Raw genomic sequence first — 27,121 nt, 5'->3', positions numbered from 1 at the left:
ATGTCTACTCTTCATCTCCCCTGTTGATATCCACATTTTTTCAGATGAATGGCACCCACTTGGGGCCAAAAGTGGGACACAGGCAGTAAGTAATATGTGCTCTTTCAAATTTAGCTGTGGTGTAAATAAATAAATGAAAAATAAGATGCCAACAAAGTGGTGCTGCAGCAGGCTAAAATACAGAGGCATTCTTCTGTAAGCCTTTTTACTCTATTGAACAATATGTTCCAAATTAGTCACAATATGTTTTGTGATCTTACATTTTTATATTTTTGAACATATATGTTTATATTTCCAAAAGTTACACGTGACCATGGAGAAGGCAAAGGGTAAAGGAAAAGGGAAAGAGCTGCTGAGGGAGGGCAGCGGCCCTGCAAGGTGCGCACCCCCAAAACGCTGCAAGAGCAGCCTGTTGCGTGGGGATCCCAGAGGAGAGCAAGGGGAGAAAGCTGCTGGTGGGAGTGGGGCGAGCATCACCCTTTGGGGGAAACTGGGACGTGGGGTCGCTTTTGGGGGGGAAACTGTGACATGGGATCACCCTTTTTGGGGTGGGGTCAAACTGGGACGTGGGGTCACTTTAGGGGGGAAGACGGGACGTGGGTGCTCACGGACCCCCGTGAGGCCCGAGGGCAGAGGCACGCCACCAGCACCACCCCGGCGCCCGGGGCAGCGCCGTGCTCCGAGGGGCGGCCCGGGGCGGAGCGGGGCGGCCAGGCCCGGCCCGGCCCGGCCCGGGGCGGAGCGGGGCGGGGCGGGAGCCGGCCGGGGCTCGGGGCTCGGGGCTCGCGGCTCGGGGAGCGGCCATGGGGAAGCTGCTGGCGGTGGCTCTCGTCGGGATGGCGGCAGCCCTGGCGGCGGAGCGGCTGCTGGCCTTTCGGTGAGGGCCCGGCGGGGGGGCGGGGGGCGGCCCGGGGAGCTGCGGGCCGCCGGGCACGGCCCCTCAGCGGGGGCACGGCTGCCGCGGCCGCCGGTGGCACCGGGAGCGGGGCTGAGGGGAGCTCTTGGGTTATTCTCCTCTCGTTGACACAGCCCCTGTGTGGGTGAGCTCTCCTCTGACCTCTGCGGACCTCTGTGGTCCTCAGGTTGGAGTTGGATGATCTTGGAGGTCCCTTCCAACCCATTGTATCTATGCTGCTATGCCCTCCGGCTCTCTGAGCCATAAGCCTGCGGTAATTGCAGCTAATTGCAGAAGGAGGTGTGCACTGCCTGCAGCCAGACCCCCCAAAACACAGGACCCCCCCCCCCCAGGCACAGGTGTGAGTGCACCTTGCGCTGAGTCCGCGACTGCTGGCGACATGCAGTGACCGTGGGGATGCCCCTCTCCCAGTCCCAAGAACAAATGCCGTATCGGGAATCTGGTAAAGCCAGGTATCCTGTTAAAAGCAGGGTCCCCCAGCGTCTGTGGCGCTCTGTGGGTTTTCCTGCAAGTGGTGTTTTCAGCAGGCTGCGGCAGAGCAGCAGCCGTCGGGCGGGCAGGGAGCTGGGCAGCGTGCGGCTTCTGATAGCGGCCGGCGTGCCCTGCAATCGTGGAGGCACAGCCTCAAGAGGAGAGCTGTTAGTCCCAAATTCTCCTGGCCTCCCTGCTACCCACCCCCACCCAGAAGGCAGGAGTCCAGCAAAGCCCTTTTGCTCTTCGTGAGAGTTGGGTATATTGTGTCTGCATAGTAGGACACAAAAATCCCTGAAATGCTCAAAAGATAAGGCTTGAAGAACTGTTACAAGTCCTACAGACCTAATTCTTCTTAAATCGGGGTTGTTTATGCATCTGTTATGTTGCTGATAGCTGCGAAATGGTCTTGAGTAAGACTCGCTCAGTGGAAAAGAAATTCTTGTGTGTTACTGACTGAAGTGACACAGATTCTCCTATTGACAATTTGGAGTTGCTAATTCTTCCCTGAAGAAAGCCCTTATCAAATCTATGAAATCCGAGTGTGAATTATACTGTATTACTGGTTTCCTCAGAAGAATATACATGTATGACATTGTTCATATATACATGAACACAGTGTTCCTATGTGTATGTATATACGGGCATATATGGATTGTATATATATGAACGATATCTATATGACCAGTATCTGTTGTTCATATATGTACACAACGTTATCATTTCATAACGCTCTGTACTGATACAGCCCTCAGCTTGCGTACTGCTCGAAACAGCAGCGTGCTTCCAGAAAGATGCTGGCGGTTCGAAGAGAACTGGGAGCAAAACCAACAGTTGGAGGTGATTTTCAGTCCTGTCAGGAAAAGGAAAGTTCTGGGACTGCTGAGTCTAGAGCAGAGAAGTGAAAGAGAGAGAGGTCTTTGAATATGTGAGAGGGCGCTGCTCAAGGAGGGGGAATGCCTGCTGTGTGCGTCTCACAAAGCGGGACAGGAGGCGGAGGACTGAAACTGGAACAATGAAGCGGGTGGGGAGAGGTGCCAAGCACTGGGGTGGCACCAGCTGGCAGAGCTCCTGCTTTTCTTGAAGCTGCATCCCCCCCAGTCTGCACGTCCGATGTGTTTTTGGAAGGCCAGCTAGCTATCTAGGCCATCTGGCTCAGTAGCCAAGGCTGCCGGAGCTAGATAAACTGACGCAGTTTGAAAAAGCCTCTGTATGTGCTGTAGGCTTGTGACCAGTGTCCTTTTGAATTACTCTCATTCCAGTTCACAAAGTGTTTCCCTGGGAATGCCGTCGGGATATCATCATCTCTGCCGGGCTGCTGGCTGGGTTCCTGCTGTGCTTTTGGCGCTGCGGGGCTCGCAGACCGCTTGGGGAAAACTCTTGCAAATGGAAAGGGAGAAGTCCCAGGCAAGCAGCAGTGCAGACGCTAGGCGTGATTGGCCCAAGCCAGGGCACGGCTCTGCAGGGGACACCGGGGGCAAGCGTGGCTAGATTTTGCTGTGGGATCTTTGCATTCAGAGTGTCCTGTGCTTGGAGCAAGTACGTCCTCAACAGGACTGCACAGTACGCGTGCAAAGAAGGATGCATTATTAGATGTTAGTCTAAAAGCTTTTTAAGATGAAGGGACAGGGAAATAAATCCTAAAAGGCCTACTCCCAAGTCCCACTTGTTAGGACATGAGCAGTCCTGCCTTGTAACAACAGTGTTGCTGCTTTTGGATGTAGAATAAGAAATGGAGCGAGTAGCTGCTGGTGGCCTGGCCACCAGACGTAGCCGGAGGTTGGGGTAGAAGGTTGCCCTCTCCCCATCGGAAATGCTGGGCCTGACTGCAGGCTGCTGCTAGGCTTAGGTGGCTGAAACCTGAAGAAAGCATGGCTGACCCTCGAATTATTTTGTCATTTTAGCTGTGGTGGGTGGCACAAGCTCATGAAAGCTTGTGAAACTCCTGAAGTGGGTCAAGCTCCTGGAGATACTCAGTTTAGGAGAATCATTTAATCTCTGGAAGTCTGTAACCACTGTGGTGGTTTGGAGTAATTGTTGTTGTCAGGTCTGGGTTTTGCTTATTCAGTAATTTACATCTGATTCATCGCTGAGATATGGCAGGCAATAAACTAAAGACACACAAGGAGTGTTGCTTTTTTAGAAGTGGCTGTGTGCTGTCAACCTGCACTTTTCTCTTGCAGGAACAGACTCAATGCTGCACGGGAAATCGACCCTGTAACCCTCCCGAATTGCCAGCTCATAAAAGGGATTGGTATGTATTCAAAACCACCAAGTCCACTGCTTTTGTCTGGTCTTATTCTGAAACAGGTTGTTAAAGCCAGCTTCTCAGCCTGATCCTGAAAGCGCATTTGACTTTCAGACATACTTTGCTGCTTGGGCTTTCAGGGTAGGGAGAAGCCACAGGGAGAAAATTATACTGAAAAACTAGTTCGTTTGGCATCCTGCTTTTTGTCATTGGTATTTAAAGCTTCTGTTCCTTTTTTTTTTTTTTTAATTTTATTTTTTAGATAACAAGTACCTTGCAAACGCGGCTCCTTCGCTAAGTCACTGAGTTTATTTGGCATTCGGATGAGGGTGTGCTGGCTGGTGGGGCAGGTGCCTTCAGGTGGCTGTCAGCTGGTGACAGCTCTAAGACAGGCCACGCTGCGAGGGTGGAAGCCTTCAGACGACTCCCCAGGCATGTGGTGAAGGAGCTGCCCACCTGCTCCGTGGCAGCTGGGGGCCCCTAGCTCAGCTCCTCATTTTGGGGACGTTTAGGATAGGACAGTGCAAACGGCAGACGGAGTTCAGCGCAGTCGCACGAAGTAGCTGTGTGGTTTCAGAGACCAAGGGGTCATATTTGTCGTCTTAGTCTGGTTTGCGAAGAGGTTCAACAGAGCAGCTGAAATGTTGACTTTGTACTTTAGGTCACGTGCTTAACACATGGGAATGTTTCTAACTTTTTTTTCCTTCTTCCGTTCGTATAACCCGAGTATAAAACTGATAGCTTTAAACATGTCATCCATCTCCCTTTCCCCCAGATTCTACTTTTTAAACGTAATAGAGCCTTAATGGCTTCTTTTTCCCCCTTCCGTGGTATTTTCAGAGATGTCTTATGTTCTGTTGAAATTTGCATGGATTTTGCATGGGTAATGAAGTCTTTGGACGAGACTTAAGAGCCTCACCTTTCAGCTTGCTGAGTCACTGTGGTGATTTCGTCAGTCTTGCTTCTTCCTCACGTCAGGAACACCTTTGTAAAGTCACATTACTGCAATGAATGAGTGTCTACAGAGTTCCTTCGCCTGGGGTTATGTGCAGAAGAAGTCATTAGAAATTGCAATTGAAAAAAACTTTCCAAGTCTTCAAGACTGAGCTGTAACCTACTCAAACAAGACTCGGGATAGTGCTTGTTTGATGATGATTTGTGTGTACATCACTTCTGAGTAATTATTTTAAGCACATCACTATATCTGTTTTACAAGACCTTTGCAAAATGCTTGCTCGCTTGAGGAAGGAGAGAGAACTGGAAATCGCAGCCGTAGTTTTGTTTAATTTCCAAACAATATCTCATTTTTGGTGCCTGACATTTACATGGGGATTAGGTGAGTTCTGAGAACCCAGCTCTCCTTGGAGGCTGCAGCAGATCAATTTACAGGGCTTCATTTCTGCTTCTCCACGGGCTCCTAAAACACCGGCCCTTCACACGGAGCCGTGCGCCTCGCCTCGGCTCCGCTCTGTCATTTGCTGCTCTTCAGAAAAATCAAACGGCGAAGCTCGCTCGGCAGGTCCAGTGTGGCGGAAATGGAAACAACAAAGGGTTGCTGCAGATTTAAAAGTTTGCAGGTCCATGCAAATGTCTTCTGAGATTCGTTTCATGTGACTGGGAGGGCTAAACTTCTCGGGGAGACCGAGGAGCCCTAGTGTCAAGGTGCTGCACAGGTAGTGCTGTTCAAACCAGGGCTTTTCCCCAGATCTGTACGTTTGCTCACGTGGGTGGCTTTGTTTGAGATGTCTTTGTACCTGTGCATCTTGGTCCTCCTGGGCCTTTGTCCTTTAAAATTCTAAGATACTCTTGACCAAACAGTCTGTCTTTATTTTAATCTTTAAAATAGTCCTCGTAGCCTCTTAAGTGGGACATAGGTAATGGGCTGGGTCAGCTCTGAGCAAAACAATCTTCGGCTATCCACCATGTACATGGAAGCACAGGCATCTGGTGCAGTCTGTTGCAATGGCTTGGAAAGCGATGTGTCAGTAGTAAAGGAAGCAAACCTGGAGTAAATGGAAAAATTCGCTAGTGGACCCTTTTATTTCTGCACAACTTCATCCTGCTCTCTCTCTCTTTTTAAAGACTTCGATCTGTTCTGCTTTTCAAATATTGTGCAATATAAGCAAAGATGCAAACATTGAGCAAAGAAACAAAAAAAAAATGTAGCTTATCCTTAATCTCATTCACAAATAGGCAGAAAGGGATAGATTTGTTGAATAAACACTGTCTTCTGAATTTTATGGGTGTCTAATCATGTTGCTGGTTTATAATAAGCTAACCATATGCCCTGAAGTAATTCCTGAAGTTCAAGAAGTGACTGCATAAACTGCTGGAGAAACTTGCATTTTGGAAAGATGCCTGGGATACAGGCATGCTGTCTGCTTCCTTTGGGACACAAAACTCATTTTTTTTGTTAGATGCATCAGCAGAACACCGCGTACTACGATAAAATAAAGAACAGACTAAATCATGCTTCTAGGATAGACAGCAACTTTTCTTGGTATCTTGATTTAAAAAAAAAACACAACCCTGCCTCTTCTGATATTCTGGTGGACAAGCCCTCGGCGTGGCACAGCTGGGCACTGCGTTGCCCAAACTTCAGCTGTTTTTGACACCTAACAGGTCAGTTCCTCTCCCTTCTTCCACAGGTGCCAGTGAGGGCAGACCCTCCCATCACGTCCCCCCGGGGTCCCCGCAGCTCTGTCTCCCTCTCCAGCTCCTGCAGGATGCTGCTGAGCGAGCTTTTTCCTGCTTTTCCAACCCTGCTCGCCCTCTGCCACAGGCGCCAGGAGCCCAGGAGTGCCCCGAATTTGCTTTGCTCCGCAGTTTCTAGGCGGCAGTGAGTGCTTCTGCAATTCCTAAGCAGTGGGGCAGTGCTCTCGCTTCGCTCCTCTCCCGTCCCAAATTTGTGCTTTTTAACCACCCGCTGCCAGTGAGCTCTCTTGTCTCCGTGCTTGGCTGCATCTCGTTCAGAGGAAATAAATTACACCTCACGCTATTTGCCCGCTCACCAGCGTGGTCTGCCAGCAAACGCTGTCTGTCTAGCTCCTGTCACCACGAGCCTCTTGACGTTTATCCATGTTATCTTTGCAGCAATCCCAGCAAGTGGGGAATTGCCACCAGCCCCGTTTTATAAACGGGTCCAGGCTTGTGGAGCCCAAGAGCTGGGGCAAAGAAAAGGAGCTTGTTGCTTAAACCAGCACGTCAGTAGAGCTGAACAGTCAGATTTTGGTTGGGAAATGCAGGCTCTGAACATCTCTGTGCCCGCTGCCTCCCAGCCCAGTCGAAATTCAGGAACAGCCGGGAGGCGGGGAGATGGGCTGGCTCCCCGCACAGCGTGGCTCGGGACCTTTTGCTCTTAAGAAGGCAGCGATGTTCAGCTTGTCAGTGCAGTGGGTGGCGCAGGGGGGGGTCATGAGGCTGTCCCCATCCCTTGTCCCTCCAGGGGAAGTCGTGACACCGTCTCCCCAGGGAGGAGGGTGCTTCTGGCACTTGCCTGGACGGGTGAGTTCGGGGATCTGGTTCCTCCCTGGGTAAATTGCAGCCTGGCCGGATTACTGCTGGGACAATTAGGACTTGCATACAACCAAGCTCTTCGCTCCCTGGAGCAACAGAGCTCCAAAGTCCGTGTCACCAGCCCTCCGTGGCTCGCTCTGTTGCAGGCAGCCCCTGCAGGACTGCAGGACGTGGCTTGGGAAGTCCCCAGGCTGGGATGGCCCCAGTGTGTCGTGATAACGTGAGGCAGGGGAGGGCGTGATGTGATGGTGTGACCCACGGGGTGCAGCTGGCCCCTGGAGCACAGCTCGTCGGGAGCTCTGCTTGTGCTGCTGATTTGCTGGGGAGCGCTGAAAGGATGGGATGGCAAACGTGCTCCTGAGTCAGACGAAAGCTCTGTGGAGAGCACTTGATCAAAGCCTGAAATTGCTTTAGTGCTCTTACTGAAGGGCTTTTATTTTATGTTTTTTCTTAGCAGGGAAAAATATTGCAGGGGCTGCAGGAACTGGCGATATTGGAAGTGATTACCCACAGTTAAAAACGCGGTCTGCCTATTCAAGTCCTTAGCTGTTAAAGATAGAGCAGGTTCTCTGCCAGTCGAGAGCTTTAACTAAATATTTGGCTGTTCGTCTTAATGAAGTGTCCCAGCCCAGCCGCAAGAATCGGCGTGCAGAATTCCCTGGGTTGCCTGGTGTGAGCAGGGGGGCCGAGGGATTCCCGCAGCCCTGCCTGACAGCCCCTCTGTCTGAAACCTGCACCAAGCGCTCGCTGCAGGGCTGAACGTCCCATGTTGCCCGGGGGCTGCGGCGCTGGGGACACCCCAAAGCCTCTGGGGAGAGGTGGTGACCCCGGGGCTGTCGCCTGACCAGGAGCGCTGCTCTTGCTTTCAACACCCTGCTGAATTTTTCCGCTGAGCTTTATCTGTTGTGCAGCCGTACCAGAAAGCGGCATTCGTGTGAGCTGGGATTGCGCTAAATGGGAGTTGTATTTTTTTTTTTTTCAGCGGAGAATTGTTAAGCTGTTTTATCTCTTTCTTGCAGAAAGGGGCTCGGAAGACATCGACATCCTTCCTAACGGACTGGCTTTCATCAGCTCCGTAAGTGCTCTCCCTCTGCGCAGGGGCTGGCCTGCGTCGCTGTCTGCAGAGGGCAGAGGTGAAACCCGCAGCACGGGCTCCTTTTCTGCCCCCCTGGCTGGCTCCTTGGGAACAGCCCGGTCCTGAGTCGGCTTCCCCAGTGTTTCCTTCTGCTTGAGCAAGTGCATTTCTCAACACAGAAGTGCTGGTGGCGGCTCTCACGCGGGTATCCCACTGCACTTGTGTAACCCTGAATTTCTTTCATGCTGCTTGCTTGAAATGTTGAAATGTCAACCTCTCCCTTGTTGAAAAGGTGTGTCGGCTCCCTATCATCTTAAAAAAACCCACACGAAACACAGATTTTGTGTGCTGATTTTGTTGTTCCTGATTGTTTCTTTTAGCCTCTAGGCTATAGTTTCTCAAGCTTTTCTTCAGAATCAGGAGGCCCAGGGATTATTTTCTAAAACAAAAGCTGTTTTTGTTTTTATTTTTTGGATTTATGTGCTCTGGGGACACACAGAGAACAGTATCGTTGCAAAATTCATGGCAGAAATTGTGAGCTGCCACAGAACTGCCGCTCACCGTGGCTTTCGTTTGTTTCTGCTGGATGCGTTTGGCTGCGCTGGACTTCCAGTTTTGTCCCCCGGCGTGTCAGTTCTGGAAGTGGTCTGAAACACAGGGAGAGCCTGGAGGAAGCGTGCTGCCCCAGAGTGGGTTTGAGGTCGGATGACGGCCCGGGGGATGTCTTGGTGTCTCCTGGGTGCGGCAGTCCCATTCCTGTCCCTGACCCCGGTGCTGTGCTCGGTGCTGGCTGACGGGGACACTCGGGGTCTGGCAGGAATGCTCTGTGCAGCCTGTGGGCACCGTGGTGGGGCTGGTGGCACCTCGGTGGTGGCAGGAGGATGCAGGGAGCTGGGAGGAGTGGTGGGGGGAAGGCTGTCCCGCCTGGGATGGGTGCCACCACAGGGTAGAAGCTGGTGCCCTGTCCCCAGCAGCGTGGCTCCCTCGGCCCTGTGACTTCAGGGTGCACGGGGGGAGCAGAGCCTGCCCCTCTCCCTGCATTGCGGCACGGTGGGGTAGAGCAGAAGGCAGGGCTGATGCACGCTTGCAAGCCCAAGCAAGGCTCCAGTGTTTTCAGCCTTGCGGTGCTCCTCGTACTTGTCATCCAAAAGTGATTTCTTATATTTTGATTTTACAGGGTTTGAAATACCCAGGATTAAAGAGCTTCGCGCCAGACAAACCAGGTGAAATATTTTTGATGGATTTGAATGAAGAGAAGCCCAGAGCAGTTGAACTGAGAATCAGCCGTGGGTTTGACCTGGCATCCTTTAACCCTCATGGGATCAGTACTTACATAGACAAAGGTAAAGAGAGCTCTGACCTGAGATGGTATTAAATCTCAGCCTAAAGAGCAACGGGAATCCCTTTGGGGTCTTGCATTGTAGTCCCAATAGCCTGCGTGCACTTGGTGGGGGAGAAAAAGGTTTTCAGGCATTTGGTCTCTTGGGGTTCTTTTCTAGAGGTCGGCTGCAAACTGCCTTTGCATGCAGTCTCAGCCTGTCTGAGACAGAAAGCTGCCCTGTATATTGAAAGGGAAGAAAACACGAGAGATGTTTCAAGAGTTGTAAGCCACACGAGATTTACTTTGCCAGTTTACATCTGTCTCACCCTCGGGTTCAAGGGCTTTCAGGAGACACATGCTTCACTGACTAGCAGTGAGCAGACAAGAGGCAGCGAGTGCTCTGCAGTGACAGGCCATGGCCACCACTAGAAGATCCCTTATGCTCTCCGTCCTCTCTTTCTCCCCTGTCCTTTCACTGAGGCTTTGAGCAAGACAATTAGAAGTCCTGCAAATGCTAAGAGAAAGAGACTCATTCCTGCAGCTTCACCTGCATACAAAGGCAGGTACCCTTTACGAGAAGCGCTACTGGAGAAATTGGTTGGCAGATAATTTAGGGTCTCACCTGCAGAGGGACTGCAGCTTTACAGGGAGTACAAGACAAGGCTTGAGGGCAGCTTTCTCAGGTGAGGTGGATAAACCAAAGCGCCCAAATTTGCTAGGGTTCCAGCCTTCCTTCCCAGCAAGCTGTGGCTATTTTATATAAGCAGTCGCTGTAGGGCATCAGATTGCAAAACCCAGTGGCCTGGGCACGGAGATGGTGCCCTTACTTAATTTCTCCCTTGGTAAAAATAGTAAAAATCTACTTTATATGGCAGTGCTCCGTAGGGTGAGCCCAGTCAAAGGGTAGCTGGAGATCTGGATCCGGTTGCTGTGGCATCCTGTATTGCTTTGTTACTCGTCATTCTGCTTCTGAAGAGCTGGGGGGAAGTGCACCAAAACCAAACCCAAAGTGTTCCATACTAGTGTTGCAGAGATCTAGTGAAATTCATCCTTTTTCCATTTCCTTCTTTTAAGACGACACCGTGTACCTCTTTGTTGTGAATCACCCACACCAGAAGAGCACAGTAGAAGTGTTTAAGTTTGTAGAAGATGACAATTCTCTTGTACATCTGAAAACCATTCGACATGACCTTCTGGCAAGGTATGGAGCCAAATACAGTCTTCCCCCAGAAGAACAGTAAAATCCGATGTAGGATGATTTTGGTTTTAGAGTATTATTAATACGAAACATTTTCTCTTTAATCAGCTTTCTGCTTTCTCTTATTGATTACTTGTTATCCCTACCATTAAAAACTGTGTTCCGCCAGTCTCTTCTATAATGAGATTTTTAATAGTTGTACCACTAAATCACTCGTAAGCTCCACTGCGACTGATGCCAGTGAATTAGCTTGGTTTGGCACTCACTTCATCTCTCATGTAACCCGGTCTCAGCTGATTGCAGATATGAATCTTCAGATACTCTATTATTCTGAATTTGCGGTGTTGTAAAAATAAGCATACTTTTAGCTATTTCTTTTTTCATTTCTTTTTGCGTACAGAATTTTCTTGCTCTGCACTAACGCAAAATGACTGTAAGATAAAGGTAGCCTGAAAGATAAAGTTGTCACAATTCCTACTGTTTTTTTCTGGTTTCCAGCTGAATGTAATCAAAAGAGAGAAAAAATTCTGTGGGCTTGTAGACAGGTAGCCAGATCTCCAGTTTATGTCCTACCATCCTGGTCAGGTTTCAGCACTGCATAGTTCTGGGCGTTTTTCCTTTCCCTTTCCCTTTCCCTTTCCCTTTCCCTTTCCCTTTCCCTTTCCCTTTCCCTTTCCCTTTCCCTTTCCCTTTCCCTTTCCCTTTCCCTTTCCCTTTCCCTTTCCCTTTCCCTTTCCCTTTCCCTTTCCCTTTCCCTTTCCCTTTCCCTTTCCCTTTCCCTTTCCCTTTCCCTTTCCCTTTCCCTTTCCCTCATTTTCTCATTTTCTCATTTTCTCATTTTCTCATTTTCTCATTTTCTCTCTCTCTTTTTTTTCAGTGTGAATGATATAGTGGCTATGGGGCCAGACAGCTTCTATGCTACCAACGATCACTACTTCTCCGACTTCATCTTGATGTTCTTGGAGATGTACTTGGGTTTAACCTGGTCAAATGTTGTTTACTACAGTCCAAAAGAAGTTAAAGAAGTAGCAGCTGGGTTTTATTCAGCCAACGGAATTAACATTTCTCCTGATAAAAAGTAAGTTTCTCCTTGCCTCAGATTTTGTTCAATCAGACACAAGAATCCTGAAATCCTACTCTGGGCACACAGGACCTCTGTGGTCAGTGGCTAAGCTGGCTCATACAAGGCAAGGTGCTACCTGTAAAAGATAAGCGATGCAAAGGGTTTGTAGAACAGAAGTCAAATGTCTTTAACTGCACGCAGTGTTTCCTGCTGTGCGTGGTGGTTTGTGTACAATTGGAGCAAAAGCTGTTCCATTTTAACCAGCTGATACAGAAGTTTGTGCATATTGCTTGCAAGGATCAATGGGGCGGAATTTCTGAAAGCGAGGAATGCTCTACAGTCCTGAAGTTTGTACCCTGTGTTAGCCAGTCGTGTGGCTCAGACAGGTGGCCTTAAATTTAAAAAATATAAGAAAAAAATAGATCTGGGGATATGACAAACCCAGGCCTGCTTCAGTGTCATGATGGAAGAATTGGCACAGTGTGAAGCTACATTAGTGTCTCAGCAGGCTGGCTTTGGTTCAGTGCACTCTGGCCTGCTTGAAATTTCTGTTACTATGCGAGGACTGTGAGCTGGCATTCCCTGCAGGAGGAGCTGGGTTTACACGTGAGGAAGTGACTGTTTTTGGGGGTCTGCTTACTCGTGCACATTGCTAAGAGGTGCTTTCTTTTGAAGGTACATCTATGTTGCAGATATATTAGATCATAAAGTCCATGTTATGGAAAAGCATGCTAATTGGAATTTAACCCATGTGAAGGTAAGGTGCGGCTGTTCCCAAAAAAAGAGCTACGTGCAGGTTTCAGACAGATTAGTCCCCGTGAGGCTTCACCTCTCAACCTGCTCACGTGTGAAGTTCTGAGCTGGAACAGCTCCTGCTGCGGGCTGGTGCCCCGCTGCAGAGCTGCAGGTCTTCACCAGCAGGTCCCACCAGCAGCAGGGAGGGATCCTGGAGTGCTGCTAGAGCCATGGCGAAAGGCTGCCTTGGGCAGCGTGGGTGAATCCACCAAGCACAAATAAAACCAACATCAGAATGGCTTGAAGGCAGCTGAAGGGGAAAGCTCAGAGCAGCAAGCAGGCTCCCAGCTCGGAGGAGGGGATAAAGCACACTGGGTGGGGGGAGACGGCCCTAGGGGAGGAGAGAATGAAAAGAAATCAAACTAGGTTGTGTGCAGTGAGAGTCGTGGATAAGCCTATTGATAATGACTGAAAATAAGACAGGCTTATACTTTGCATCCAGAACTTCTGATAGATTTAGTGTCTCTCTTGTTTTCTCTCTGTGTTGGATAGACCCTGCAGCTGGACACGCTCGTCGATAACTTGTCTGTCGACCCTGACACTGGGGACATCTGGACAGGATGTCATCCCAATGGGATGAAGCTCTTCTACAACGACCCAGAAAATCTTCCTGCCTCTGAGGTGCCTTTTGGGAGATGTCACTGGTCTCTGGGCTATGTCTGTGCCAGAAAGTGGCAATGTCCATATCATCCTGGTTTAACTTAACATAGAAACAGTGCCTGGCCGGCCTCTGTGAAGGCAAAGATGACGCTGGCTCCCAGCTGAGAGCTTCTGCTCTCACAAGGGAAACCTGAGCAGCACTCCCTCAGTTTACAAACATCGATTCAGACCCTTTTGGGACAACAGAATAATTTCCACTTAGCAGTTCAGTCAGTCCGGACTCCTTAGGCTGCTTTCTGTGCAGCTGTGGTGGCGCAATCGGGTTTTGATGAACTGTGTTAATTACTGAGCCAGCACCTCTTTGCCAAAGGAAAGCACTGACTGAGCGCAAAGCAGGGCCAGAAGCGTTCTCTCTGGAATGATTTGTCTGTGCAAGTGCTGCTCATCAGCAGGTGACACTGCAGTCCTTCTTCCCACTGCAGTCCTTCTCCCCTCTGCAACCAGCGAGGCCCTGCCAGCGGAGCGCTAGCGGCGGGGCTTGCAGGTGCTGCTGGCCGGACGTTCGGTTTTAGAGCTGTCTGATGCTCCCTGTAAGACACTTGTCAAAATTACCCCGTTCGGTAGCAGTAGATTTAGGGTAGAGGGCAGTTGTTTACTCTGTCTGGAAAAAGAACCCGTGGCCCTGTCACAGGGTGAAACTGCTGCCGTACGCAGCAGCTGATCCAGCTGATTTATTTAAGTTAACGTCCGGATGTTCCCTCTGCCCTCGGGGGGGGATTTCTACCCGCAGCACTCTCAGTAGACGTGTCCCCCTCCTCCGGCAGGTCCTGCGCATCCAGAACATCCTCTCGGAGGAGCCGGCGGTGACGCGCGTGTACGCCGACGATGGCTCCGTGCTGCAGGGCAGCTCGGTGGCATCCATCCACGATGGGAAGCTGCTCATCGGCACCGTCTTCCACAGAGCCCTGTACTGTGAGCTATAGCTGGTCCCGGGTAAGAGCTGTCACAGGGGGAAGGATTTAGTTCCTTGTGAACTCACCTAGTTTGTGCTAGATTTCCTAAGGATGAGACTGTGCCAATAAACGTTAACCAGAGTCATGGAAATGCATTGTAGCCTTCCTCTCCAGAAGGAGAGTTTTACGTAGCGGTAAAGGAAATGGAACTGAAGGTGAGAAACCAGCTTCTCTTTAGAGTGGAGTACCTCACGACAGTAACAAAGGGTAAAGCAGAAGTTCAAATTCAGATGACAAATGACTGAAACCGTCAGACTTCGAGTTGTCTGTTGCGACTGGATTTCTGGGCTTTGTCTGAGAAAATTGGTTTTGTTAATGAGAATTACTAACGACCAGTCTGGTGTGCTTTCTTGTCACTGACCCTGGCCTTCCCTAGGGACTGTGCTAGGGGTTCTTTCTCTAAGCCTTCCTGATCCGGGCTTTCCCTAACACTTCAGAAATCAGTGGAAGGAGAATAAATGATATTTTAGTCTCACTTCTTCCCTCTTCCCCTTTTAAACCATTTCCTAACATTACTTCACTTTCATGAGTCTTAATCCTGCTGAGAAAAGAGGGGGCATCGCTCTGGAGTGGTTTCTTACTGAGCCTTCCAGAGGGAGCTTAAAGAAGACTGTTTTTTTCTTAAGGAGCAGGAAACAAGTCCCAAAGACCTCCAGTGAAAAGCACATTAGCTGTCATTGTCTGTCACAGCACAGGGAGCCTTCGCGGGCGCTTTGCCACAGTGACTGCCACCAGGCTTGGTTTGTGCCTGTCCTGTGCCGAGCTGCAGGCGGTGCGGAGCGGAGTTTAGCACGGCTGGGCACCCACTCCACAGTCACCCATTGGCACTTATCAACAGCACTGTACTCTGCCCTGCTGAAGGACCTAGCTGGGTTTCCATCCGCTGATGTTTTGAGGGTGGTGGTGGTTGGTCGTCGTTTTCAATAAACAGAGTTAAGCGTCCTCTGCAGCTGGCAATCAGTCCCGTGCTTTGCAGCGCGCACTGCGGGACGCCGGTCCTGGCGAAGCCGCCATCTGAACCACCGCTTGCCCGCCTGCCCCTGAGCGAGCTCTGCTTGCCTTAGCGCGGCTGGCCTCGCACACCGAGCAGCTCCTGCAGCTCCTTGTCCCACCTCTGATCGCTGCTGCTGCTTTGTGAAGGACACCTGTTTGCAGCTTCTGGGCTTGCCCCTGTGCTGCCCGGCACTGCCGGCCCAGGGATCTGTGCCTACGAGGCGCTCTGCGTCCCACCCGCAGTGTCCCACCCGCAGCAGCCCTGCCCAGCGGGTGCTGCAGGGGCCTGGTGGTGGCTAGAGGTGGTGACGGGTGCTTCGGGCTGTCAGGACGCAGCAGGACGCCCTCCCCTCTTGGGCACAGCGCTGCGTGAGTCGCTCGGCGCACAGACTGTGCCCGCAGCTCCTCTCCAGCAAGGTCCAGCCCTAACCCGGGGAGCTGAGCGCTGCCCAGGGGCTGCTGTCTGCCTCTGGAGGCTTTGGTAACTGGGGGCTGGTCCAGCTGCAGCAGGGTTTCAAGTTGTTTGCTCGCCACAGCGTGCAGAAGGCTGATCAAGTGCCGCTCCACTGCACAGAACTGGCCCCAGATGAGGATGACTTTTGTCTCATTCTTTGCAGGACTCGGCTTTAGCACCAGCCAACAGCACCACGTGCTCAGCGATGTCATTTACCGCAGCTCTGCCTTTGCTGCTCCTTCCTTAGCCATTTCTCTCCCCGCAGGATATTTTCAATTTCCCTGGGAAGCGGCGTGCTTTCCTGCAGGGACCTGCGGCTGAGGAACACACGGTGTTCCCAGAGCAAAGCAGCGGGACTGATCTGAAGGAAGGGCTCACAATAAAGAGGGGCTGGGCTATTGACTCACTAGTGATTAGCCATCAACATCTTGAGCTAGCTCTGTGAAATGATTGCTTTGTTTGTGTCACTATTTGTTCTCAAGTTCAAAGCGGTGGTAACAGAGCCAAAACACCGACTAGGCACTGTTTTGGGACTACATTTATGCTAACCCTAACCGTAACCCTAAGCCTAACCCTAAAACCAACAACCCTACCCCTAACCCTAACCCAGGCATTTCAGAAGCCAGCCTGCAGGTATCGGTGACAACCTGTACCAACTACCAGGACACAGGTGTGATGGCTGCAGGGTCGGGATGCTGCTGGGCAGACACATTTTACACGCAAGTTTTGGACTTAGAGCCTCAATGCTGTAATGTACCTATTTTAACTAAGTTCATCTGGTTTATGGGTTGGGGATGCTTTTATCTTCCTGCAGGTGGTGGCCATATCGGCAGAAGGAAACGTTTGTGATTCAGCCACGGGGAAACCCAGGCTGGGTTAGGAGGCTTCCCATCCAGATTAAGGGCCGAGTACTTGGCCTAGATTCGGCCAGATGTAAATCCTAGGGGCTGTAGTCACCAGACAAATCGGACAGTCAGTGCCCTCCTAATTTAATGCTTTACTAAAACAGAATAAATAAAAATACAGGCTTGTTACCATGTCCAGCAGGTGAACTGTACTTTGACTATGCAGAACATCCATTACCGCTAAGCTACACTTGAGAGTAACATGTTCAATAAACCAAAACTAACGCAGTTTTAAAGACAAACATCGGCCAGCATCAGTGTGAAGGCGGCCTATTTGTACATCAACCTGCAGCAAGACCGGATGTACATTTCATCTGCATATTCAGATAAAAACGCCATTATCTTTCCTTACCCTATTTTTTTAACCTCATTTAACATAATTACAGACTGTACATGATCCAACCTGATGCCTGGGAATCACGGCCCTCTGGCCAGGAGCTGGGATTAAAGCAATCTTCGGCAGCGACCAGAAGGGAGGAAGGAGCAAGTGGGGCAAGGCTCCCCCCGCTGCGAACCCGGCGCGTGCAGCAGCAGCTGCCCTCCCGTGCTTACCACTTATTGTGTCTTCCGAAACAACCAACAACTGGGCAGGAAAGTGAGGACTCGGAACAAATTCTAATAAAGATTCAGGATTTCTCATTTTATTGCATTCGTTGTCTAACAACAATAATACTCATTGGCAAGAAATTTATTTACACTAACAAATTAACTTCAAACCACAAGGCTTTGTTGTTTGTATTTAAACTGTAAGAAAACAAAGGGCCACCATGATGTTTTGTTTTGATGTCTCCAAATAACTAAATATTAAAGAAAATCGTTTTGGGGAAAACTCAACAATCTATAGAAGTTCTTATTAACCAAGCACAAGGGAACAAGCTCAGACATGGCACTACTGCGTCTTTCATGCAGATGATTAGACACCAAGATGTACAAACAAAAAGTTCAGGATCAACATGCACTTCATATACATTTAACCTCTTTAAAAAACAACAGAAAAAGGAAAAAATCTGAAGCGCAACCACCTCTTCGACCGTAGAAAAAGAAACAACGTAAGAAGCCAATTTTTACAGTGAGCACAGTGCATTTTAGACCCACCTCTGTCAAACCATTGCTTAACGCCTGCGGCAGAAGCACCGGTCCCACCGCCCCTTGCAACAGGAAGCGCGCTTTGTAATGAGGGATTGGAGGGCTCGGTGTCACGGTGATGGCGTCACAGCTTCGAAAAAATCACAGTCCTACAGGTGGAGAAGCTACAGTAAGACAGGCAGAGGAGGTTAACGAAAGGGACTCTGCAATCCCGCCGTCAACTGCGATGCCTGGGTACGTCACGTTGGGTGTCACGCACTGCCCTGCTCAGAAACGAGCTGCTGAAAGCGCGCCAACAGAAACCAAAGTCAGGTGTAGAAAATATGAAGATGGTTTTTTTTTCCCAGAATAGTAATACGGACACATCAGTCCTGCCAAGCTCCCCCTCACCACAAAACCACCCCAAGGCCAACAAACAGGAAGACCTCCAGAGGAGCACCATGGGGATGGTTTAAACAGAACTCCAAAATCTCGCCATTTGCTAACTACTGGAGACCCTACAAAAAACACAAGGGAAGCTCAGGGCGAGGGCTTCACTCCTCCGCATCCCCCCCAGCCCCACAGCTCCCAGCTGTTGGTGAAGGGGCTGCATGGGTAGCGATGGCCAGACCTGTGCGCCTACACACACAAACCCACGTGCACCTATTTCAGGAGAAATCAAGCCACAAACAACCCGAATGTTTCATTTCCAGAAAGACCAATTCATTTCCTTATTTTCAGCCACTACCAAAACGAGACTGAACCTGAACCGTTCAACTCCTCTGTGCACTTTGCCCAACTCAACTGCTAAGGACTTACAAGTTAATTAAGCATGTGCCTGCTTCTTTCAAACGTTTATTTATTTATTTATTTTCAGTGTTTTGGCCCACGGCACAGGTTTCCTGAGGTTTTGAAGTGAGGGAGAGCGTGGGATGAGGGAAATACAACTGAAAGGGTCCAGCCCCTCCGCCACTGGGTTTGATGATACCGCAGGGGAAGTGGCCACACCTAAAAAGAGCCAGATCGGGTTTTGCTTTTCCTTTGTAAACACACGGCTAAACAATTAACACATGACTTCATTCCTGCAAGCTTCCCTTAAATTTCAGCACTGATAAACAGTACGGGCGGCACTGCAGGGTCTTTAAGGAGCTACATCTATGCGCAAACCCTTTTGGTTTTCCATGTTGAGATGGTGCCTACAGTGGCGCTTCTTGGCTATACACGGCACTTCTTGGCCATGCACAACTAAGTAAGGATCCTTCGCCTTCCTACTGTACAACTGGCTTCTGCACTAGTAAGAAGTGGCATTTCTTTCCCTGGCTTTGCATGGAACAGAATTAACTCTCCAAAATTGCTGTGCAACATCGCCCACTTCTTGCTTGCTGGCATGTGAGCCAGAAGGTGGAGGGGGAGCAGCTCAGGAGGCCAGGAGGCGCTGATGGAAGTGATGCAGCTGAAGTATCCTGGTACTGGGTGTCAAGCACCTCTGAACGTCAATGAGAATGGAGGACTGGCAAGCCTCAGAGGCAAGCTGCTCAGTAATTCTTCTAAAACCCAGCTTTTTAGTGCTGGTTTTGTTCCACTATGAGATTTTAGCCTGTGACCTAGAACAGGCTCTGCTCACAGCAAGCACCACCGGTCCTGCTCAGACGGGGGAAATGCAAATGGAACAGCCTGGGCTCCTTCCTCACCTCCTGGTCCTGATCTGCCCAGGCAAACGGACACCTAATTGGGAGTTTTAACTCACAGCAGATGGCTGCAGGCACCCCACGTAGGAAAAACTAGCTGGCAGCAAGTGACACCAGTATGTCCGGGAGATCTGGATACAGCAAAGAGCCACCGTGCTCTCCTGAGCCTCAGCGCAGGACTTCAGGAATAAGGCGCCCTGCCTTGTTGCATCTCCTATTTCTCCTTTCCAAAGCTCCACGTCCAGCTAACTCCCTTCTGCACTGCGGGCTGTGCCTGCTCCCTGCCAGGCTCGGTACCTGCATGTCCACAGACTGGCAAGGTGCAGCAGGGTAAGCACAGCCAGCGCTCACGGAGGTGGCCCCACCGTGCAGAAGCCGACTTCTCCAGGCAGCTGCGTCGCCCCGCTGGGCAGCTGACACAGGGACACGGCTAACGCGAGCCGCCTGCACAGCACTCTGTAGCCAGCCCATCCAGAACAGCTTTAACTCCAGAAATAAACGGGCAAAAGTAGGCTACAGTTACATCTGCAGGTGAACCCAAAGAAAAACTCTTTCCAGTCATTTAGCGTGGGGCATTTGTCTCTTCTTAATACCCACACACACAAACCATTAGGCTGACTTAGCACTGGTTTACAGGAAATTAAGCTGACAATGATGAGACATCCTCATCTTCTGCTTCGTGTATGTCATTACACAACACAAGGGGAGGAAATGCAACGCAACTTTAAAGATCCTAGAGAACAGGAATAAAAGTTTCAAACTGCTGCACCGGTCTTTATGTCTGTAATCTGGTGACATTTCTGTATGTCCCCAAAATGTTAACATACTTAGTAAAAGGAACCGCATAAATCTCTGTTATCACAGAAAGAGGAACAAACTCTTGACATTGCTTGGTTTCTTTTGGTTTTTATGTGTTGATCAATATGCATTTTATGGTTTTATTTTAAATTAAAGCTACTGCTTTTTAAGTTAGATTTTTTTTTTTTTTAATCAGAGACTAACAAAGTAAAATTACACATAGCAATAAAACCCACCGGATACTTAAAGGACTTAAGTCGAATTAGTTATTCTGCAGAATAAGAGCTTGATTTACAAAGAAATTAATGAGAAATTGTTCTAAGCAGCAAGAAGGAAAACTCCATGTATATGCCGAGCAGTCTGCTCAGGTTCCTAGGAAAACAGAGAACACAGAACAGGAACACCACCATAGATTACTGCATACAACCACTTAAACATTATAATGTAAACATAATTTAAAATCATTGAATGCATTTTATCAACATTGTATTTAAAATATTAAATTTCCAGTTTCTTCCAGATAACTTCTCTTGAATGTAAATTCAAAACCTCCTAAAATAACAGAATGTGAGTTTTATGAGGCTATTAAACATCTGTATATTTTTTCTCCAACGAAGAGTGCAGAAAGATTCATTTCAATGCGGAATTCTTGTTAGCAGGTGTATTTTTTTTGCCAGTGGTCTATCTCAAGAAAAATATCACAAGCCTTTAGAAATATTATGAAGTATTTCTTAAGGTAATTTCATTTTTGTATTTGAATAGAGCATACATCAGAAAGTTGTAGAAATTGGATTTGGAAGGAAAAATAAAGCTAAGACTAAATAGATCTGTTGTGCATTAGTTTTGAATGAACTAGGCTCTGTCAGCTGACAGAGCATTTTACACATCAAAGAAATTGTTACGATCAAAGACATTTAACTCTAAACATTGCACCCCAACTGTTTCAAATCTGAGCTTCACAGAACTCGACAGACACAGATCTGAATGCCATAAAGTACAGAGCAGAAGAGAAGCCAAGCCAAACTAAACAAACATTTTCTTCCAAAGAGTTCAATGTTGGCATTTTTTAGGCTGGCAATTGTTACGTTCAAATTTGTAACTGTGCATCAACGTCTTAAACAATTCACGTGTTAACATGACTAACTAGATGGAGACTGCAACTCGCAGGATGCACAAAAGGAAAGTGATGTTTTTCAAATACAGACGCTGCTGCATAGTTAGCTTTGACTAAAAGCAGTAATGTAACACCTTCAGCTTCTTGTTGTAGATATTTGCTGGTTGTCTTTCCATTCCTTTCAAGAAATACTGAATATTTTAATACTGCTTTTAAGAGGCAGTAACATTATCCACTGCTTCTGTCATAGCCAAAACTACTCAGCAGGCTTCGCCAATGGACTCACAGACAGGGATAATAGAAACCTCTGACATATGCAACAAGACCACTGTTAAACCATCCAAATATTCTACAGCCTACACTTCAAAATTCTTGTTTTGTTAGGGATATTCTTTAAACACATCAATCAAAATAGTTAATACATGGCAGCTTTGGATTTAGTAACCTTCACCTCCAGGGCAGCATTGATCTTAACAGCAATGTACAGAATTTAATTTTAGCCAGAATCCCTCTTCTTCCTCTTCTTAAAGTGCACTTCTGTAAAAACTGAAAGTCTTTAGCAGACTCTGATAATGTTTCCAATGACAGCTTCATAACAGCACAGCACAAAACTTACACTTCCAATACTTATTGGAGAATGCATCTGAAGATGTGGTGTTTTTCTTGGAAAAAAATACAAAACAAAACAAAATAAGCCCAGTTTCCTGTTCAAAATACATGAAAAAGAAAGCGGAGTGTGCTATAAGAAAGTTGCCTACACACTGGGAGCACAAAGAAATTTATACAGATCTATATGCTGTGCTCTAGTTAGAAATTCATCCTCGCTCAGATACCTAAAGGATAAATGTTATCCTCAGATTTCTGTGTAAACCCACATAATCATTTAAGGCTTTGCCTCCTTCCTGGATTAACTATTGTACAGTTAACAGAAAGAGTTTCACCTCCCGTCTTTTACCCAGGGGGGATGTCAACTCTTCTGTCTTTATCTCCAGTGTATATTAAGAAGTCACTGAACAGTTGTGTATCCGGAGCAGTGTCGCTTCAAGGTACTGATGCAAGATGAAACTTACTCCAGTAGACGGAACTGAGTATCAAAACCCGGCAGAGAAGCTGAAGTTCCAGTTAGAAAGTTAGGTCAGCTCCTATCAGGCAGAGAACGACTCCTTTTACCCAGCTGAATAAGCGTTCACTGGTTGCTTTGACTGGCCATCCTGTTCAGAAGAGGGGAAGCAGTGGACCATGCTCCTCAGCATCATGCTGGTTATTGAAGTGACCAAACACACAGAGCTCGATAGAAAAGAGTAGCTTGGAAGGAAACACCGCCACACAAATATGAAATCTCTTAGTTGTCAACAACAACAAAACGAACCGAGGGGCTGGGACTGTTTCACATGGCAACAACAACGAGCGTGAGCTGGATATGCGGGAAAATAAAACTACACGATATAAAGTTCCCTAGTCGTCCTATTTATAGCCCCATTTCTCTGTACACACTCGTGTCATGAATGCAAGAAAGCTGAAGGGGCAACAGAGTGGATATGAGTTTCTCTTCCCCCGAAGTGCCTCCACATCACTAACTCAGCAGCACTTCTGCTCATCACTGCTCATTAGTGCCCTCTGTTGCATCTGATGAACACTTGTCTGTTTTCTTCGATTTCCTCTGCAGTTGCTCTTGCTCCTTCTTCCGAAGCTTTTCCCTTTGCTTTTCCATTTTCTCTTGAGCTTTGCGAGCCTTCTCCAGGGATGCTTTCATTTCCTTTAGCTTTTTTTTAATGATTGCTCTGTCCTGGGAGGATGTCATACCAAGAGCCTGAGATGGGGAAAACAAAATTAAAAAAGAAAGAGATTTTCATACTGTTTAATCTCTCATCAAATTTATCATATTCTAACAATAACAACTCTTCTCAGGTAGAAGAATATCACAATTAAGCAAACTTGAGGTATAGTCAGATACATTACTGAAGTGAAAGTAATAACATTTTACACCTGTACTACTTTCCATGCTTTCCACTTCTACAATATTAAAGAATTAGGTCTCATTGTAACCAAAATTCTGTTATACTCATTTCTTTGATCAAACAAGACAAAGAAACATTAAAGTGTTTGCCTGAAGTCATTGAAATCTACACAGAACAAGACTTCCCAATTCCCACAGCTGTGTCTTAGTCAGAACCTCACTTGCTGTCTTTTAAAAACCCTAGAGTTAGTGAAATTTCAGAAACACCAAACTTTGACTTTCAGATATGCTGAGCCTCCCACAACTCCTTCCCGTAGTCATTTTTGACAACACCAAGCTCGTATTTTCACTACAAGACCCAATGCATACTTTATACATCAAAACTGTATTTAGTTCTAAGACAGTACGATTGGTACCCAGCCTCCAGTACCACAGTAATCCACGTCACAGTTGCTACTCCTGATGCATTTCTATTCACAATCTTCTCTGAATCACCTTCTTGTAGAAGAGAGCTGGATGAGAAATACATGCATGTAAATACCACTTACACGTGCTACTATATGAGTTGTGCATGCAAATATGGGTACATCGCGTGCACCCAGAGTTTTCACACAGCAAATGCCCCCTGTTTCTGGAGCTTCCAAACCTACGTGCACATGAGAATTTCTCCAAGTGCTGCTGCGGCTTTCTACTCCCTGTTTATTATTCTAGTCTATCACCACTCCACGGACAGGGGTCCTCTGCTTTCTGGATTCTTCCTTTTCTCTGAATTCTTGCTTCCTTTAAGATGATCTCCAGTGACAATAAATAATACAGTTACTCCTTAAGTCCAGTCAGGCAGTTACCTTGAGCTTACTCCCATCCAGCTGAAGAAGATGCTCCCCGTTAATGTTTTGGGCACTGAATTCAGACACGTACTGTTCAAGGTTGAGGCTCATTAACCAGTGGGAAACCTGCTGCACGCTCCACTCCTGAACAGCCCGGTTCTGGCACTGACTGTGTTTTGGAGACTGTCCGTCATCCAGGATCTGTGACAAAAACATGCTGCGTTATTATTAAGAGGGAAACGCTGACCAGAGACAGCATTCTTCTGTACAAGCCGCCGGCAGAGGTGCCTGTGCTATCTTTATACTGCTATAATAACAATTTCACGCCACTGTGTTACATCTGTATCTAGCCAGACACCAGAATTGATGCATGGTACCTAAAAAGTTTTTTATTTATAAATAGAACAAGAAAAAGGAACTGGCATTCCCTTTAACACAAGCAGGGACTGAAATGGCCAGGTGGCACAATTTAAAACAGGTACGCTCCTACGCCATCTCAAGACTTTTATTCCCCAAATTACGATCTTTCTACCAGATGCAGTGAATTCTGCATTCCACTTCCTAGGCACATTCACCGATCTTTACGTTGTGTTTAAGCTATGAAACAGGAAATTCAGGGGGGAAAAAAAAAAAAAGCCAACTCAGAAAACCAGTCTGAAGTTCAAAGCGGTGACACCGAACAGCCAGCGAGACCGATGCTACCCGTGGAGGACTATGGGATGACACAGAGGAGCGGTAAGGAACACACAGCAATCCCACAGCCCTGTCTGTGCTGCAGAGAAGAGCACGGACACGGCACCAGGAGGGGCAGGTGGGGCTTCAGCTGCTTTAGCCCCCCCATGTCCCCCCTCCGCCACTTTCTTCCCCCCAGGGTATGACAGTGGGGCCTGAGACAAAAGCTGCTCTGTTCAAGCTCCGGTCAGCAAAGCAGCTGCTCCGGGCTGCAGCAGCTGCCTCCTGTTCCTACAGCTTTTCCACCGGGTTAGACGATGCTGGAGCTCTTTCAGCTTCTGGCCACTCATTTCACAGGGACAGGAAAATGAGCGTTTAAGCTCTATCTTTTCCTTCTCGTGTAGCCAGCAGAAGCTTGGTGCTGCTGCTGCTTGGCCTGGTGGATGTGCTCTGACACAGACCCTCCTCCCCCTTCCAACACACACAAAAACTGCACTTTGCCATGGCCTTGAGAGGAGAGAGGAACTGAAGACGACGCGAGAAGAGGCAGTGACAACTGCGTGTTGTGCTCGAACGAGGGGCTTTGCCACACGACACGGTAAAACAAGAAATGCAAATCTGCAAATGAGACGACACATTGCCACGCGATGGTCACACAGTTCACCACAACAGCACACTGGTATCTCACCTCATCATCAATCATATCCAGGCTCTGAGTGAGGGAGCAACAAAGAAATGGGAAAGAAAAGCATTATAGAAACAAAATACAGAACATGTAACAGCATGTAAAAGTTTGGGCAAGGGCAGCACCAAGATTTGCAAACAGATATGGCTAGTCAAAAAAACAAAGAGATTTCTTTAAAACAAAATTATTTCCAGAAGCAGAGAGATTATGTTGAAAGCTCAGCACACACATGGTTTGGCAGCTAAGCCTGAGATTGTGCCCGTGAAACCCCTTAAGCTCCTGGTCTTGACACACTGGAATCAATGGGACCTTGCCTGATGGCTCCGATTGCAAGAGCAAAAACTCCTTAGTGAGAGGACAACAAACCACAGGCCCAGGGTTCCCTCCCTACCCTCTCCTTTAGTTGTTTTGTCTCCTTCAGATAATTATGTCAGATCTGCCCCAGAAGCCTGAGCGAAGGAGTGCTCTCAGCAATGCCCTACAGCAGGTTCAAGAGCAACGGCAGCCTAATCCCTGCCAGGGCGGCTGCACAGGTTTCCCCTGCAGCTCTCACTGACCTTGCTACCTTATTCACAGGCTGCAGCTTGGGACGCTGCAGAGGATGGAGAAAACACATTTGTTTTTATAGACCTGTTCAGACTTGGAATTTTAGAAGTGTCCAAGTAGAAAATCGAACAAGCCAACTGAAAGCATTCTCCAATTTTTAATTCAGCGCTACTGGGAACAGGGCATTATCACAATCAAATACATAATATAACTCGAAGGAAAAATGATAAAAGAATGAATTATATTATCAAGATAGTATCAACACTAAACAAAGCATTAATGATCTTTTTGCTGTCTTCAGTAATTCAAAGAATATACAGATTCCTGTCTACCACTCTCCTATGATTCTTTAAAATTGTTGCCCTTTATTATCTGCAGTAAGTAACCTCTAAACAATGGTTGGTCTTGCAGACTTCCATTTTGGCAAATGATGTTGGCATGGAATGGCTTTCATTCTTTAAACCTATGCAAAGCATGCCAGCAGTAATAGCACAAACTTAACTACTGTCATTAAGGAAAAAAAAAAAAGCCACAGATGCTTAAAGTTCCTCCTCTCTAGAAAAATCCCTGGTTTAAATCTCAAGTGAGAAATATTAAGTTTGTAATGAGTGTTTATAAGAGAACAAAAGCACAGGCTTCTTGAGTCCACAGGACACATTGTCAGCTACTGTCAAATTGCACAGCTTCACTGACGATTGAGATAAAAAATAGAATCATGGAAACGTGTTTTCAATATATTATATTCCATTCAATTCTGTTACCAATTTATGGGGTTAGGAATGCTTTTTCACATCATCACTGTTCAAACATCTAGTTTGATGAACTGAGCTCAAATCCACTGTGTATGTGCAGAGCAAGCACAAAGAGGAGGCAAACTGGATTAACACATACACATTCTAATCATTATATACACAGTCAGGTACAGGAATACACAATAGCTGCATGTACAGGTCATCATTATTTTAATGTATGAGGGTAAAAAATAGTCTAGGTGAAGGTACCATACACTTCAATCACATTTATCCAGTTATACTGTATCTTTACTATCTCAAAACTGCCTCAACTATGTCTGTTTTAGTGCATGTACATATAGGTCCACATATACATATTCAGAACGTAGGAAAAGTGTATTGAAATATGTGAGGATAGAACATCTCTTAGGAAACCAACTGCATTTTACAATACTGCATAACAATCCTAT

The 27,121-nt window shown here is 47.7% G+C and overlaps 2 protein-coding genes across 11 annotated transcripts in view; one reads left to right on the top strand and one right to left on the bottom strand.

The window, feature by feature from the left end:
* The first annotated feature begins 720 nt into the window (after positions 1 to 720).
* LOC106037501 (serum paraoxonase/arylesterase 2) lies at positions 721 to 20,081 on the top strand. Of its 3 annotated transcripts, none has more exons than XM_048075459.2 (10): positions 721 to 877; positions 3,571 to 3,641; positions 8,171 to 8,226; positions 9,404 to 9,569; positions 10,622 to 10,748; positions 11,623 to 11,823; positions 12,484 to 12,565; positions 13,096 to 13,224; positions 14,028 to 14,196; positions 16,955 to 20,081. In XM_048075459.2, the coding sequence occupies exons 1-9, from the start codon at positions 804 to 806 to the stop codon at positions 14,184 to 14,186; spliced, it is 1,065 nt and encodes a 354-aa protein (XP_047931416.2). In that variant the 5' UTR covers positions 721 to 803; the 3' UTR covers positions 14,187 to 14,196; positions 16,955 to 20,081. The 3 variants fall into 3 exon arrangements, with proteins under 3 accessions (XP_047931416.2, XP_047931417.2, XP_047931415.2); XM_048075460.2 differs by lacking the exon at positions 16,955 to 20,081 and adding an exon at positions 14,843 to 15,158; XM_048075458.2 differs by lacking the exon at positions 16,955 to 20,081 and having other exon boundaries at positions 14,028 to 15,158.
* The window catches only part of PPP1R9A (protein phosphatase 1 regulatory subunit 9A), a 151,652-nt gene continuing 141,718 nt past the window's right edge, over positions 17,188 to 27,121 (bottom strand). For 4 of the 8 annotated variants that reach the window (XM_066991741.1, XM_048075449.2, XM_048075454.2 and 1 more), the window contains 3 exons: positions 25,378 to 25,401; positions 24,036 to 24,218; positions 17,188 to 23,043 (listed from right to left, as the gene is read on the bottom strand). In XM_066991741.1, the coding sequence (XP_066847842.1) occupies positions 22,831 to 23,043; positions 24,036 to 24,218; positions 25,378 to 25,401 (420 nt within the window). In that variant the 3' untranslated portion in view covers positions 17,188 to 22,830. Of the gene's footprint in view, positions 23,044 to 24,035; positions 24,219 to 25,377; positions 25,402 to 27,121 lie in introns of those variants that run through there. The other 4 variants (XM_048075453.2, XM_048075456.2, XR_010829128.1 and 1 more) reach the window with 3 other exon arrangements.

This window comes from Anser cygnoides, chromosome 2 (assembly GCF_040182565.1).
Source record: "Anser cygnoides isolate HZ-2024a breed goose chromosome 2, Taihu_goose_T2T_genome, whole genome shotgun sequence".
Classification (NCBI taxonomy): domain Eukaryota; kingdom Metazoa; phylum Chordata; class Aves; order Anseriformes; family Anatidae; genus Anser; species Anser cygnoides.
The sequence above is the reverse complement of the archived record's forward strand: the minus strand, read 5'-3'. Positions and strand labels throughout refer to the sequence as shown.